Source organism: Felis catus, chromosome A2, assembly GCF_018350175.1.
Source record: "Felis catus isolate Fca126 chromosome A2, F.catus_Fca126_mat1.0, whole genome shotgun sequence".
Classification (NCBI taxonomy): Eukaryota; Metazoa; Chordata; class Mammalia; order Carnivora; family Felidae; genus Felis; species Felis catus.
In genome coordinates, this window is record NC_058369.1 from 14,055,367 (window position 1) to 14,071,616 (window position 16,250).

The 16,250-nt window shown below is 46.8% G+C and overlaps 1 protein-coding gene across 3 annotated transcripts in view; it reads left to right on the forward strand.

Moving 5' to 3' along the window:
- UPF1 (UPF1 RNA helicase and ATPase) overlaps positions 1-16,250 on the forward strand; it is a 37,630-nt gene that overhangs the window by 784 nt on the left and 20,596 nt on the right. For all 3 annotated transcript variants that reach the window (XM_023247663.2, XM_045048714.1, XM_045048717.1), the window contains exons 2-3: positions 13,604-13,746; positions 15,359-15,448. In XM_023247663.2, coding sequence (XP_023103431.1) covers positions 13,604-13,746; positions 15,359-15,448 — 233 coding nt within the window. The remainder of the gene's footprint in view (positions 1-13,603; positions 13,747-15,358; positions 15,449-16,250) is intronic.

Sequence of the window (16,250 nt, forward strand, 5' to 3'; positions counted from 1 at the left end):
TGGCCGATCCGTCCTCCCTGCCCCACCCCCCACCTGTGGTCCCAGCCATCTGGGCATTCCCCCTCGCCCGCCCCCGGTCCTGCCCACCAAACCGCGGGTTCAAATTTCCCCGGGCCCAGGGACGCTGGAGAGGGCAGGGTCGAAGCTCCCGGAGTAGAAACGGAATTTTAGCCTCCAGTTGCGAACCCCACACTCGCTGGTTATGAAGATTATTCAAGAGACAGGTTGCGTTTTGTTTTTCCTTCTTGCATTGCCTGTTGCTGAAACCGACTTGTTATGTAACTCCACAGCTCTGTCTTGGAAAAGTTAGGTTTGAGTTTGTTCCTCCAATGGGGGCAGTGATAGTGGGTTTTACATAAGTGGTACTGCCACGTTGGAAAATTTTGTTTTTAATGATGTGAATGTTTAGGGAAAGCTACTTAGGTATTTTAAGTTTGGGTTTGGGTTATGAGAAGTATTAGGGACGCACTTCCTGAACCTGGGTCCCAGCTCTGGAGTGGCAGAGGGGACTGGCTGGGGTTTTGGGGTGGGATCCCTTGTCACAGGTGTTCCTTGGCATGAGGATCCACTGTCAGGGCTGGGGGAGCCACCCCATCCTCAGCCAGAGTGAGCTCAGACTCTGTCCTTGGGGGAGGAGGGCTAGCATTCTAGTTGATTGAGTCACTCTCGTGGGTAGACCACCCACTTGGGTTTTCTTTTAGCCCCTAATAGAAGCAGAAAACATTTGACTCATTCTAACCCCAGATTTCCTTAAAAATAGATGCCTGATGGGTGGAGCATCAGGGAGAACAGGTGTGCAAGTATGTATTTTTTCAGCTTGGTTTACATATGGTGGAGGAAGATAGGAGAGAGTTTGCCTGGAGAAACGAATGAGCCGTTGGACACTCACGATGACACCTGTAGACCTCTCTGTTTTCACAGCTGTGAAATGGGGGTGTCGGAGTTTTATTTTTGTTACACTTTTCAACATACCTGAGATCTGCACTTATGTTTGGATGGACCGGAAACATGCATGAAATCTGGACTCAAGTTTGGATGGACCAGATAACGCTGTTTGTAACTTGTGTCCAGTGCGTCCGGAGGCTGAGGATAAAGATCACTCAGTTGAGCGATGTGCCATGGTTAGTGGCAGCTCAGGGTTGGTAAAGGTAATCGTTTTATTGCAAATTCTTTTTAAGACTTTTATTGCATATTCTTTTCTTTATATTGGCCAGTGTTTTTCTGGCCAGTATAAAACGGCTCTGAGTTCTAGTTTTGTTCCTTGTATTCTGTTTGTGATCAGTGAGTTACAGGGCATGCCCTTCTCTTTCAGTTGAAATAATCTATTTTTCTGCACCTGAGCACTGAGTTGTATAAAATAAGAGCTTTAAAACTCTCCACCAGAGGTAAATGTTGCAGTTGAGCTCACCTGAGTTCTGATGACATCAAAAGGGTTTATCCTTCTTTACTTTTAATTAACTCAGATGACCCACTCACGTGTAGCCTAAGTTTGTGTTTGGGGAATGGGAGTTGCATCCTTTGTGTCTTAAGAGAAGGCTCTGAATTTGGGGGCAGGAAAAGTCTGAATAGAATTGAAAAGTGGAAAAAAAGTTGATTCTTTCCTATGCCAGTTGGTGGCATTGGCTGCCTACAACATTTGGGATTTTCCTTATTTGTCCTCAAGAGTTGGCTGGGTAACTAACTGTACAGTGGGGCTTCCAGAAAGACTCAAACCCATTCTGAATGCCTTTTGATTTTATCTTATTGAATGAGTAGCTGTAACTTATCAAGTGCTGTGCAGCTACTTCTGTTTCACAGCTTTCTTGAGATAGAATCCATGTAGCATACAGTTTGCCCATTTAAAGTGTACAGTTCGGTAGCTTTTAGTACATTCAGAGTTGTGCAGCCCTCACCGTCATCAGTTTTGGCATATTTTCATCACCCTAAAAAGAAACCCCATACCTCTTAGCTTGTCAGTCCTCCTTTCTCCAACCCCAGGCAGCCACTGATCTTTGTGTCTCAGGTTTACCTACTGTGGACATTTGATATAAATGACAATATGTGGTCTTTTGTGTCTCGTTTCTTTCACCAAGTATGTTTTCAAGGTTCATCCATGCTGTAACATGTATCTACTACCATTTCTTTTTTGACTGAACAGTTTTCCACAGTACAGACAGACCACATTTTGTTTATCCGCTCATCTGTCGGTGGACATTTGGGTTGTTTATCCTTGTAGCTATTATAAATAATGCTGCTGTGAACATTCATGTGCAGGTTTCTGTGTGGCTGTAGGTGAAATTGCGGGGTTGTGTGGTAACTCTGTGCATAACCTTTGCAGGAGCTGCCAGACTCCTTCCCAGCGTGCAGCCACTTTTGATACCAGTTTTGCTTAGTTGGTTTTACCTGAAAGCTTGTTTAAATTTTTTAACGTTTATTTATTATTGAGAGACAGACACAGAGCATGAGCAGGGGAGGGACCGAGAGATGGAGAGACACAGAATCCGAAGCAGGCTCCAGGCTCTGAGCTGTCAGCACAGAGCCCGACGCGGGGCTCGAACCCACGAGCTGTGAGATCATGACCTGAGCTGAAGTCGGACGCTTAACCGACTGAGCCACCCAGGCGCCCCTACCTGAAAGTTTGTTTAAAGGCAGAATGTGTGTCCCTGCCAGGGTAGGAGAATGGCACAGGGGTGACTCCTGCTGAGCTACAAGTTGGTTCAAATAACATTTGTTTTGTTTATGAAATAAAACTGATATTTATCAAAGCCTTCCAGACCATGGAATGAAAAGTGGTGACATAATCCTGCCAAGTGTCCTTAAGATACAAGGGACCATATTCTTTTGCCTATCTGACTCTTCGTGGGCCCTTCCCCCACCCATCAAAGGGCAGGGAAAGGTAATTTCAGAAGTGCTTTGCATAATAGTTGGTGTTATAAACCTTCTGCCCTGTCTAGTTGGAATATTTCCTTTTGATGGTTGCTACTGTCATGTTTTCTCCAAATATGGGAATTATGGTAAAGATGTAAGAGTTGGGAACACTACCCAGGCAGAAAAAGGAATTGATACACACAATGATATGGATGCATCTCAGAATAATTCTGGGTAAAAGAAGCACTCTGACAAAAAAAAAAAAAAAAAAAAAAAAGAATACATACCCTGTGATTCTGTTTGTATGAAGCCCTAGAAAGTGCTAATAGTAATAGAAAACAGATTAGTGGTTGGGAGAAGGAGAAAGGAAAAGAGAGGGTGACAAAGGGCATAAGGAGACTTGGTGATAGATGTATTGGTTATCTCGATTGGGTGTTTACATACACTGATGTATAACTTATAAAACTATACACTTTAAGCATGCACTGTTGATTGTATGTCAGTTACACCTCAGTGAAACTGAAAAGAAAGGCCACAGGGAGATACCACTACCTGCTCATAAGATTGGCTCAAATTTTTTAAAAGGCTGGAAAGCCACTTGTAACTTTCATACCTTGCTGATGGGATGGTTCACCCATTTCTCTGTGGTCCAGCAGAGAAGCAAAGGTGGTTGTCCACACATGGGGCTGCTCTGAGCATTTATAGCTGATTCGTTCTTGAGAGCCCCAGACTGGAAACAACTCCAGTGACCATCAACAGGTAAATGGATAAACAAAGGCTCTTCATCAGTTGTAGTCTTGAGTACATACACTTGAGCTTCTTTTCCTCTTCAAGTGGTAGATACTTGAGTAAAGAGTTGCCACCTAGTCTTCAGCATTGATCATGGAAAGCTGTCCTAACATATTCTTGACCATCCAGGTAAACAGATCATCTTCTGCTTATTGGCCCTGTAGTTTATGAAGAGGAGGAATGAGTTCAGTACAGTCTAGGGGTTCCCAAAAGTGGTGAGTTTAAAATTTGAGTGGGACTTTTTCCATCTGGTTTTGTGAACACTCAGTTCAGCGGTGATATAAGCACACCTTGAGAAAATTGGAGATAAGACACTGGTAACCTTGCGGGAGCTCTGGCAAGTGTTCGTTCAGCACTTTCCCCTTATTGGATTTCCCAAGTTTGTTTCTGGATGGTTAGGACTTCATGGGCGATTAGGGGAGAGGAAGGGCTTACGTGTCATTGGTGAAAAAGCAAAATGACTTCTTACTCTGTTCACCCTAATTTCTTAACCCAGATTGAATACGATTGGGGGTAAAGTTAACACTTGAACAATACCAGTGTTAACTGAAAAACAAAGTTCTTCCTCAATCCTGCTCCCACAACCAAAAAAAGGAGACGTTTTTCTAATAGCTTTATTAAGGTATGATCACATACCATAGAGTCTTGTATGTAAATGTGCAATTCAGTGTTTTTCTAGTAAATTTGCAGAGTTGTTCGACCATCACACAATTCATCGTCTTTGATTCTTCTTCATGCCTCTTTTTCTTCCCCTTCCTGCTCCTTCCCCTTCCTGCCCCTCCCCTTTTTGCTCCTGTTAATCTTTGTAGTTTCTCATCAGCATCTCTAATGTAGGGAAATGGAGTGACCCCGTACTCAGCCACTCCCAGTCACATTTTGGGGGAGTTTCACCACCCTGTATGCTGGGCCCTCCACGTGGGTGCAGAGTCAGGAACGGAGGCCTGGCCACGCTGCTTTCAGGGTGAGCCTGGGAGCCCTCATATATCTGTTCATGTTTACTTTTGTCCCCACTGTACATGCTGTCAGGCCAGTCTCTTCAGCCTGGTCCTTGTCTCCTGCCCCTCTCTGTAGTCCTGCTTCCTTGCCTTGCTGTGCTCTCTGAGGATTGGGGGTCAAAGTGAATCCTTTGCCATCTGTAGCTGTTGTGTTAGAAATGACAGGTGCTGCTCAGACTGCGGTTGACCTTTGGGATCATGAGGGCCCAGAAGAGGGAGTGGTCTGCCCTGCAGAGGGAAAGCTTTTGTGAGCAGTGTTCCTTGAGTTCAGGAAGGCATGCTGCTGGGCAGAGAGGTGGGCATGGAGCGCTACACTTGGCTTGGTGTGGAGGAGAGTGGGTGCGGGCAAGGGTTGATATGCCATGCCAGGGGCTCGGGCTGGATCCTAGAGCCTCATGGAGCTGCTGAGGGGATACTGTGACCTCGCTTGAGAGGAAGGGCCCTTAGATGGCAGGTAGACCTGGCAGAGTGTGGACAAAGCCAGAAGGGGAGCTCCGGCAGAGTGCCTTGTGGTCAGATAATGTGCCTGTGCACGCTGGCGCATGTGTATAAATGTGAGTTTGTGAACTACAGTACCAGGCAGCCAGAGTGGCCACTCCTGCTGGGACATGTTGACTGCACTGGATACCCTGTTGCCCCTGAGTCCTCATAAGCAATTATGGCTAGAGCAGACACAAGTTCTGTCTGTGGTTTTTGTCAGGGCCCGTGATCCCCCAAGGCTGAGGCAGGGCTCCTCTCTGATGGGAGGTATGGGTGGAGTTGGTGCTGGTCAGCAGACCCTTTGGAGACACTGCCCTGAGAGGGAGGGTAAGAGGCTCTGCAGAAAGGGAGAGGCCCCACCAGAGCAGCATGCACGGAGGCTGGAGGGAGCAGATTCTGGGCAGTGGCTCTCAACTGAGGGGCATTTGTGGTTGTTGCCCTGGCAGGGTGGTCTTGCAGTGTTGCCGGGATAGTCCTGCCCGCAGAGAAGGGTCATGACTCCCAGTTCTGCTTGGTGGGACCCGGAACAGAGTGTGGCCTGGAAGGTGTGGAAGGGCAGCGAGTCTGGCTGAGTCTTCAGGGCTTCATTTTCCAGGTCTCGGGGCCCTGCTTTCAGGGGGTCTTTGAACTCTTCTTGGCAGAGGAGCTTTCCTTGAGAGCAGCATCCTGCTTCCTCTAGTAAACATGGGGATGCTGGGTCCTGGGATCCCATGGCTGGGAAAGGATCGTTGTGCCTGTTTGTATGTGTTAGTCTGGTAGCAGCTTGTGAGCTGGATTACTGAGCCAAGCCGGGCTTCTTTGGATCCCTGCAGACTGTTGCCTGGATGGCTTCTAGACCTAGGCTGCTGGCTGAGCTCTGCGGGTAGCCCTTTGTCACAACTGAGGATGGCACTTTCGTGTCTGCTTTGCTCCTTGCAGAGCTCAGCTGCCAGGGATGCCAGTGACTTTGGGGAGGTGGCTCTCCTCATCTTGGAGTAGAAGGCATTTGGTCAGAGCTGTGCTTGCCTTCCGTCACTCTTTTTGAGTGCATGGCTCCTCGGACTCCATGGAGGCCACCTTGTCCATCTATATTGTGTAAAAACGTTGGTTATGGATTCTCTGCAAGTAAAGAAAACAAACCCGGCATATCCATCTCCTCAGTTCAGCAGTTTTGTCCTCTGGCCCTTTATTCTCATCGCAGAAGAGCGTTAAAACAAATCCAACATGTTATTTCATCCTTCCTTCTGAGGTTGAGCCATATGAGTTAGCAATACACAATCATTTTGACCTGTATTTACTATGCGTTTCTGGAAACAAAAAAGCATCTTTCCATCATAGGCAATACTGCTGTTGTCAGATGAACAGCACTGACAGTCGTTTTTGGGATCATCTAATCCACAGGGCTTCCCTTTCTCCACAGATTCTTCACTCATGAGAAAATGTCTTGACTTGGTCTGGCCCCCAGTGAGGTCCACCATTTATGTGATGGTTATGAATCTTGGCTTGCTCTCCAGGGCAGCCTCTCCCTCTTCTTTTCATGCCACTGAGCTGGGGTCCAGTCTGTGTCATTGTCCTGTGAGGTGTCCTGGCTTCTGGACTGAACCCATCATCACACCCTGGCTTCTCCCTGCAGGCGTGGAGTGGGCTCCTTTGAGAGTAATGATCCCAGGGCTGGACATGCAGAGGCAGCCCAGGTTGAGGTGGGGATGCCTCGGACACGTCAAGGACACTCTGAGCATTGAAATGAACCATAGGCCTGGACTCAGCATGCTGACCAGAACAAGGGTTCACTGTAAAGAGGGAGGCCGGTGAGGATCCTTTTTATCCAGAATCTGGGGACCACTCTCTTGAGTGGGACCGTGTGAAGGCATTTTCGTAGGTCAGAAATGGTTGAATGTCAGCAGTTACATGTGGTTAAAACTAATGGATTAAAGAAGGCTAAAGAGACAGCATAAGTAACGAGTGTTGACTAGGTCTTGAATGTAGAAAACTAGAAAGGACGTTAGGGTGTTGGGGAATTGTGCTTGTGCTTATTAGATAGCAGTATTATATCAGTTTTATCAGCATAATTCCCGAGCGTGAGGCTTGTATAGTGATTACATGGAGAAGATGCTTATCCTGGGGCTTGCGACTCTGAAATGGGTCAGGAAAGTAAAAGTGTGTGTGTGCAGAGGGAGAGAGCAAGCATGGTAAAAAGTGTGAGTGGCTGGTGGGTCCAGGTGATGGTTATGTGAGTTGTTTATTCCCTGTAGTTTTGAAACTTTCTCAAGAGTTGGGGGGAGGCCAGAACTTCTGTTAGCTTTTTCCAGAGGTGAGGCTCAGCCTCTCCTTACCCTGAGGGAAAAGTGATTGCCCACTCTCTTTTTATTTAAACCTCAGGATAAAAAAATACTTTTATTGATGAGATGAATTATTTTACATTTCAGTGTTTATGCTTTTCAGTGTGAAGATGTATTCATTTAGCCTACACTATGAGGGCTTCCTGGGGTGTGGCTCATTTCTAGGTCCTGGGGTCCCCTGCTTTGGGGCTCCACAGATGGAATGGGGGAGGCCTCCCTGGGAGGCACCCTGTGGACTGAGACCCAAAGGACCAAGAGCCAGCTGTGCAGAAACCAAGGGACAGTGAGTGCAAAGGCCCCGGAGCACTGGCAGACTCAGAGACTGAGGGACTGAAAGGTCCATTTCATGCTGCATGGTACCATGCTTATGAGGTTTGGAGTAAAAATCTGTGGTCTAAAAGTTCTTACCAGCACATTTGGGAGTGATTTTTGAATTTACATGCTTTTCCTCTGTGGGACTGAAGCAGCATTTCTTCCTGCTACTCTGATGTACACAGTGAATTCTGTAGTTGCTTGTATGAAACTGTCCCTGGGCAGAAAACATCTGCAGACCTTTACCCAGAGCAGAGGCAAAGAGGGAACTGTTTCCCCAGTGATGTGATGCCTGGGAGTGGGCTCAGGGTTCCTGTGGGTGCAGGGGGGTGCTGCCTCTCTGAGCCTTGCAGGCTGCAGGGGTCCTGACTGGAAGTGAGGGGTTGATAATCTCAGAGGACCTCAGTCCTGTTCTGGCCAAGGACCCTTCACTCCTCCCGTCTTGTCACCTGGCATGGATTGTGGACCTTCTCTGTGCTGGGCACTCTCTAGTTAGAGCTTTGTTTTAACTAATTTAATTATAGTTTCTAAGGTCAGATGTATTTTTGAACTTAATGTTTATCTTAAAACTTTCCAGAGAGTAGAGGGAGAAACTAACAACCCCGCTATAGAAGTCAGTTTGTGTTGTGGCCAGATCGTAGCTGGGCAGGAGTGGGGCTGAGTGGGAGCTGGGAGTGTGTGCGTGTGTGTGTGTGTGTGTGTGTGTGTGTGTGTGTGTGTGTGTGTGCCACGTATACATTATACGTTCCCTAACCAGGAGGCTAGAGGGCTACTGGGCCTTGGAGAATCTGGACTGTCTTCTCTGGCCCCCCAGCTCTAGTGGAGGGTGGAGAGTCTACCTGACCTTGTATCTGTATCATATTGTCTCCCAAGAGTTCTGAGAGTAGACCTACATTTCTTTCCCCGTTATTAACCTGAAGGGGTAAGTGTGCAGGGTGGGTCCCCATGTGGCTGGTCAGGAGGTGTCCTCTGCTGGTTCAGGCCTTCCCCTGGTGAGGGGAGGTGAACTGTGGGATCTGAGGCCCAGATGAGGCAGGAGTGGGTAGGAAGATGGCACCCAGGTGGTATGCACTTTTCTGTATTAATTACTCTGTGGACCAATTTTGATGTTTCAGGACAGTAAAGCTTCAGATATCACCAAGGGCATTTCTTTACACGTAAAAGCTTATGCAATTTAATAAGATATTTTAGGAGTTCTTCTAGATAAGGAATCTGTAAACATTTTCTTAAAAGGCTAGATAGTAAATGTCCTAAACATTGTGGGATAAGAAGTAAAATTGAGGATATTATTAGGTATTTAATCCAGCTGTTTATAAATACAGGGGAGCGCCTGGATGGCTCAGTCGGTTAAGCATCTGACTTCAACTCGGGTCATGATCTCATGGTTCGTGAGTTCAAGCCCCGCTTCGGCCTCTGTGCTGACAGCTAAGAGCCTGGAGCCTACTTCAGATTCTGTGTCTCCCTGTCTCTCTCTGCCCCACTCACACTTGGTCTCTGTCTCTCTTTTTCAAAAAATAAACATTAATTTTTTATTTATTTATTTTTTTTAAATATGAGTACCAGGGTGCCTGGGTGGCTCAGTCAGTTGAGTATCCAACTCTTGATTTCGACTCAGGTCATTGTCCCAGGGTCATGGGATCAGTCTCCAAACCTACTTAAGATTCTCTTCCCCACCCCCTGCTCATGCTCTCTCTTTAAAAAAAAAAAAAAAAAAAAAAAAAATGTAAATGCTATTCTGAGCTTGACAGGGGGAGCTGCATGCTGATTCCTTCCTGGACCACCTTCTTAGCCTTCTGATGATCCTGGGTGGTGGTGGTTTGTTTGTTTGTTTGTTTTTAAGTTTATTTTGAGAGACGCAGAGCATGAGCAGGGGAGGGGCAAAGAGAGGGAGAATCCCAAGCAGGCTCCATGTGGTCAGTGTGCAGAACCCGACCCGGGGCTCAAACCCATGAAACCATGAGATCATGACCTGAGCTGAAATCAAGAGTCAGATGCTTAACCAACTGAGCCACCTAAGCTCCCTAATTCTGGGTTTTAAGGTGTTTTTCTGCTGAGATTGGATTGGAAAGATAGCACATTTCTCTTTGGAAAGATGAAAGCTGATCAGAGTGAAGTCATAAAAGGTGTCAATACGCATTTAAGCTCAGGATACCAGATCTGTGGAAAGAATTGTTTGTTTTTTAAAGTTCATTTATTTTGAGAGGGAGAGCATGAGCAGGGGAGGGGCAGAGAGAGAGGGAGAGAGAATTCCAAGCAGGCCCAGCATTGTCAGCACAGAGCCTGATACAGGGCTTGAACCCATGAACTGTGGGATCATGACCTGAGCCGAAATCAAGAGTTGGACGCCTTACTGACTAAGCCACCCAGGCATCCCTGGAAAGAATAGTTTTAGATCAAGTAAAAAGTTTGCCTTCCATAATATTCTCAGAAACCTTGTTACCTTAAATACTTGAGGAACCTGTTTACTGACTTTAAGAGTTTAAATGGGATCATAGATGTCAATTTCTTTCTTTCTTTCTTTCTTTCTTTCTTTCTTTCTTTCTTTCTTTCTTTCTTTCTTTCTTTCTTTCTTTTTTAATTTTTGAGAGAACATGAGCAGGGGAGGTGCACAGAGAGGGGGACAGAAGATCTGAAGAGGGCTCCATGCTTACAACAGAGAGTCCGATGCGGGGGCTCAAACTCAGGAACCTTGGGATCATAACCTGAACTGCTTTATCAGTCGAGCCACCCAGACACCCCTGCAGATGTCAATTTCTAATTGCTGCCTTCTGCAGCATGAGATGCATACCTCCTTCTCTGCCATAAGATGAAATCCTGGTGCCGTAACCTGGCCACACACTTTCAGAAAACCAACACGTGTTGGGGCACCTGGGTGGCTCAGTCGGTTAAGCGTCCCGACTTCGGCTCAGGTCATGATCTCGTGGTCCGTGAGTTCGAGCCCCGCGTCAGGCTCTGTGCTAACGCTCAGAGCCTGGAGCCTGTTTCAGATTCTGTGTCTCCCTCTCTCTGACCCTCCCTCGTTCATGCTCCCTCTCTCTGTCTCAAAAATAAATAAATGTTAAAAAAAAAAAAATCTCTTAAAAAGAAAACCAACACGTGTGTGCCTAACACAGTCCTACTAGGAGACATTGCGAGCCAGCAGTGCTGGCCCTGGGTGGCAGCCTCACAGTAGCATTGCCACTGCATGTGTCAAGAGAAACATTGCCAAACAGGTGACTTTTTGAAGTGATAGCCAACGATCAGAATTTCAAAGCACCTCAACAAAGAATGTAACAATCTAATTAAAAATGGGCAAAGGACTTCAATAGACATTTCTTCAAAGAAGATATATACATGACCAGCAAGCACAAGAAGAGATCCTCAGTTTCATTAGCTAGCATAGAAGTGCAAATCAAAGCCACAATGAGATAACCACCTCATATTCATTAAGTTGGTTGTTTAAAAAACCCCAGAAGAATGATAATGAGTATCATCGAGGCTATGGAGAAATTGGAACCCTTGTGCACTGTTGGTGGGAATGTAAAATGGCATAGTCTCTGTGGAAAATACTATGCAGTTCCTCAGAAAAGTTAGATAGAGAATTACCATAAGATCCAGCAAGTCTACTTCTTTTGGGGTATATCCCCAAAAGAATTGAAAGCCGGAACTTGATGACATCGTTGTATACCATGTTCATGGCAGCCAGAAGGTGGAAAAAACCCAAGTGCCCACTGAAGAGTAAATGGGTAAACAAAACGTCTGTCCATACAGTGGAATGTTATTCAGCCTTAAGAAGGGAAATTCTGACACATGCTACAACATGGATACATCTTGAGGACAGTATGCTATGTGAAATAAGCCAGTCACAAAAAGACAAACACTATGAGCCCATTTATATGAGATCTCTAGGGTAGTCAAGTTTTCAGAGAAAGTAGAAACGTGGGTGCCAGGGGCTCAGGGGGGAATGGAGGGTTGGTAATGGATACAGAGTTTCAGTTTCAGATGAAAAAGTTGTAGAGATGGGTGTTGGTGATGATTGTAGAATAATAGGAATGTATTTAATGCCACCGAGCTGTACACTTAAAAATGGTTACAAGGTGGAGGTGGGGTGTCTGGGTGGCTCAGTTGGTTAAGCAATCCAGTTCTTGATTTCGGCTCAGGTCATGATCTCACAGTTCATGAGTTCAAGCCCCGCGGCGGGCTCTTCGCTGACAGTATGGAGCCCTGGGCAGTGTGGAGTCTCTCTGCCCCTTGCTTGCTCGTGCTTGCTCTCTTTCCCTCCTCCTCCCCCTCCCCCCCCCCTTCTCTTCTCTTGCTCAAAAATAAATATTTTTAAAATGGCTACAGTAGTACATTTTATATTACGTGTATTTTACTACAATAAAAAAAAAAGAGATCAGGGGTTCACAAAGAAGTGCTTGTGATTGTTACAGTACTGTCTTTGCATTTTAATTAAAATCCAAATGTTGATTTTGATTTTTTCTTTGAAAAAAAAATTTTTTTTCAAACAAAGCATAGTTTTCTTTCATTTAACTTGGTTGTTGCCTGCCTGGAAAAAGTGCATTAAAGTAGTGGCAGAAGCTGTGAAATGGGGTTCTAATGTGGGCTGAGACCATTACAGACACAGCTGTAGATACCCCCCTACTCACAGCCCAAATGCGCCACTGCAGTTTCCAGAATGCCCCCTAGGGGGCAGTGCACTTCCTGATTCCGCCGTGTAACGGGGTGTGTGCTGCCCTTCCCACCCCCCCCACCCCCAGCTCCCCAAGAGATCTGCTGTCTTTAGAATCTTACAGGTAACTTGGCTGGAGCAGTGGACACGAAAAGGCCCCGGGGGCACTCCTGACTTGAGCTGCACTGGCCTGAGCTGGCCCCACGTGGTGTGGCTCTAAGTGGCAAGGGCTTTTTGGGGGGGGGGGGGCAGTGTCTGATCCTGTCTCACTGCTCAGAGAAATCTGGTGCCTGCCCTGGGGCTTCTGTCATTCATTCCTCCCTGTCCTCATCACTGTTCCGACACTCCTGCTGCCTGACCCAACCTCATGTGGGAGATGTGTCATCTCCTCCTGTTGGGAGCATGGGGAGATGACAAGGACTGTTGACTGCTGTCTGAGGTTCCTGGCGGTGGCTTTAGGAATGCCCGTTAATCTCTGGCGAGTTGAATCCATGTGCCTCTGAATGGAAACGTGAGCTCAGTAGAAGCGCCTGTGAAATTCATGGGTTATTGTTAAAGTTGCCTTTTGGTATGTTTTTGCAGTTGTGACTTATAAAAGGTAATATAAGTAGTAAGATTATAGCCTGAGTTTGGAAGGTCATCCTAACATTGAACTACTAATTCATAAGGAAGAAGGGCTGCCCTCTGGAGAGGGAAACTGGCAGTGGAGGAAGTATGTTGACTAGTGAGAAAACTGCTCTCCCTCGTCTCCAGTGGACACAGCCTTTACGTCTGGTGCTTAGGCTTTGGTGGGACCCATCACTCTGCTGGCATTCCAGGCCCTCTGTCCTGACACTGTGCAGCTGTCCCCAGAGGGGATTGCAACAACTTTGTAAAAAGTCATCCTGCTCCTTGTGACCCTCAGTCTTGGGAACGAAGCGTTTTCCTCAGCATCCAGTTTGCTCATGGCTCCGTGACCAGATGGGATTGGACCTGGATATGCAGGAGGCAGGGTGGATGACCTAGGTCACCAACACCCTGTTTTTGTCCAGGTGGGTTTAATAGGGAGAGTGTAAAAAGTCCAGTCAGAAGAAGCTGAACTGTCTTAGGTGGAGAGCAGGCCGGCACTCGTGGGAAGGTCACCATGGCTGCTCATTTGAGGAGAGGTCACGTGCCTGGGCTAAGGCCTGAAAGCTGCAGCCTTGCGTGGTGATGGTACTATTCTGCTGTAGGTCGGTGGACCAGAGGGCATTCTGCAGAATGGGGCTGTGGATGACAATGTGGCCAAGACCAGCCAGCTGTTGGCCGAGTTGAACTTTGAAGAAGATGAAGAAGATACCTATTACACAAAGGATCTCCCTGTACATGCCTGCAGGTGAGTGCCGACGGCAGAGTCTCAGACTCATCCCGCAGAGCTTTTTCATTCTGAGTGGGTTTGCTGGCTTTAGAAGCCCATCTAAGCCAACGGACTGTGACATTTGGTATTACGAAATAAGGAGATTCTTCAGATTTGTCTATACATAGTCAGGAGCAGGAGGGTGGGGTCAGCACACTCTGACACCCCTAATTCACCTAGAGGGTAGGGGAAAGACTCCTCCTCAGGCCTTGAGGTGGTTCCTGGTACCTGTTCCGCTCACTCATTCAAAAGAATTCCTCACATTTGGTGAGCATTTAGGTTTAGAGGGTAAACAAACAGCAGCTAAAATTTCTCTTACAAAGAGATGATTGATTGTAGGATACTTTAAAATATCTGCCTCTCTGATGTGTTCAGAATTCCCCCAAAATTGGAGTTGAATAATCAGTGGGTAGACCTGTTTGTTGACCAAATTTGGAATTCTCATCTAGAGCAGGATCCATCTGTCACATTTTGACCCTTAAGCGTGGACTTACTCTTGCTTTGTTACACATATGCAAGAAAATTGAGACCAAAAGAGGTGAAATGATCTTGTTCAGGGCACCTGGCCAGTCAGGGCCACTTTAGACCTGGGCCACGGCTCAGTCTTGCCCACCTCTTGGGCACATTGCCCCCCCAAAGTCTGTGCCCACCACAGGATAGTGCTGCTCTTTTCCCTGCTCTGTGGACAGACTTTTTTTTCATAACTATTTTGGCTTTTTGTTTTTAACTTTATTTTGGCTCTTGTTTCCACTCTTGTTTACAAATGTTTGTATGTACGTGTTAGTGATGTGTCAGTGTTCCTGTTACCTACACATTTGACAGTGAAGTGGTTCCGGTAAAGCTGCAGGTGGTTAAAGTTTGCACACCCCCTCACCTTCCCAGCTGTCCCCAAGGTGTGGGGTGTTGCAGGGAAGGTTCTTGGCTGACCCACATTCAGTTTGAGATTGAGTCTTGGCTTCATACACACAGAGGACTCTGTGGTGAGCCAGTTTTTGTTTTTGATGTGTTGATTTTCAGAAGAATGAGGCTGGGGGCTCTCCTGAGGTGCTCCTTGCAAGCTTGAGCTCAGTCTGCCCCCTGAGACTCTCTGCTGCTGGGGCTGAGCTGAGCGTTCCCAGGAGCCTGGCGCCCTCTGCTGGGATGTGGAGTGCCTTGTGAACGTGGTGTGGTTACGGCTTACTCTTCTGTGTGCCCAGAGCCAGGGATGCTGACTTCTGTTCTTTTAAGTCACAGTTCTGGAAACTTCAGGCCAAAGGGAGTGACAGGGGGTTGCTTTGGGATGTCAGACCTCCATTGTTGGGCTCACCTGGCACTTTCCACAGTTCTCATCCCTCACCTGGAAGGGGCTTTGCTGTTGTCTAGGGCCTCTCTGAGGAAGCTCCCCAGCACCCTGAACCCTTTCCCTGCATTTGCAGGGTCAAGAAGCCTCTGCAGTTAACTGATTGGATTTTGCTAGTGGGATCGTTGGGTTTGAGTATGTGTTTAATGAAAAATTTAAAAATGTTGTAAGAGGAAAGAATTTTACATCCTGCCAAATTAAAACCAGAGAAAGACCTTCCAGCTTTAACTGTTGATGTTTTGACTTTTTTAGTTACTGCGGAATACACGATCCTGCTTGCGTGGTTTACTGTAATACCAGCAAGAAGTGGTTCTGTAATGGACGTGGAAATACTTCTGGCAGGTAGATAATCAAACCGCGCATGTGTCTTTAATCAGTGCTGTGCTCAGATTTGTGTGTAAATTATGGAAATGTTGAAGCAAAAGCACAATATAAAATCACGCTAACAAACCTGGTTTTTTCCCTCCTCTGTGACTGGTTTAACTTGAAACAGATGGTGGTGTGTGAATGCCTTAATGTATTTACCCTTGATTTATTCTCTGTGGTTCTTTTTATTATGCAAGTAGGGTTGGCTTAATTCTCGTTCCCAGTTTTTATTTATATTTTTCTGCAAGATGAGCTCCTGGCACGCCCGTTTGTCTTCATTACTGGGTGCCTGGGGAGGATGTTCCCAAGACAGTAATGGGCATCCATGGGAGCCGCTTCCTGAGAAGGCTCCCTCTGGCCTTAGCTCATCGGAGCAGTCCTGAGGCTAATACGGGCCAGATCCTGAATCATCGGATTAAATTAAGTTCACTTGACCGTCGTCTCTGGGCTCCCCTTCCTGCTGTTGATCAGCAGCAGCTGTGACTGGGTCTCTTGTTTCGTATTTGGGGTGAGACCAGTTTTGTGCTGGTGCTTGGATTCCAGGGAGAGTCCAGTCTGTTTGTCTGGTTCTAGTGATGGGACTCCTTGGTCCCTACCACCAGTGAGGGTCCAGTCCTAGTGGCTTCTCCAGAGGCTGCCATCGTGTGTGATAGCTCACTCCTCTGTCATAGAGAAGCAGAGCAGAGTCTTGTGGGAAATGGCGCCTGGTCTTCGGCAAGAAAGCAGCATTTTCTGGGATCCGTGTTTTAGAGACATAAAGTGGCGAAACCCCATAGGA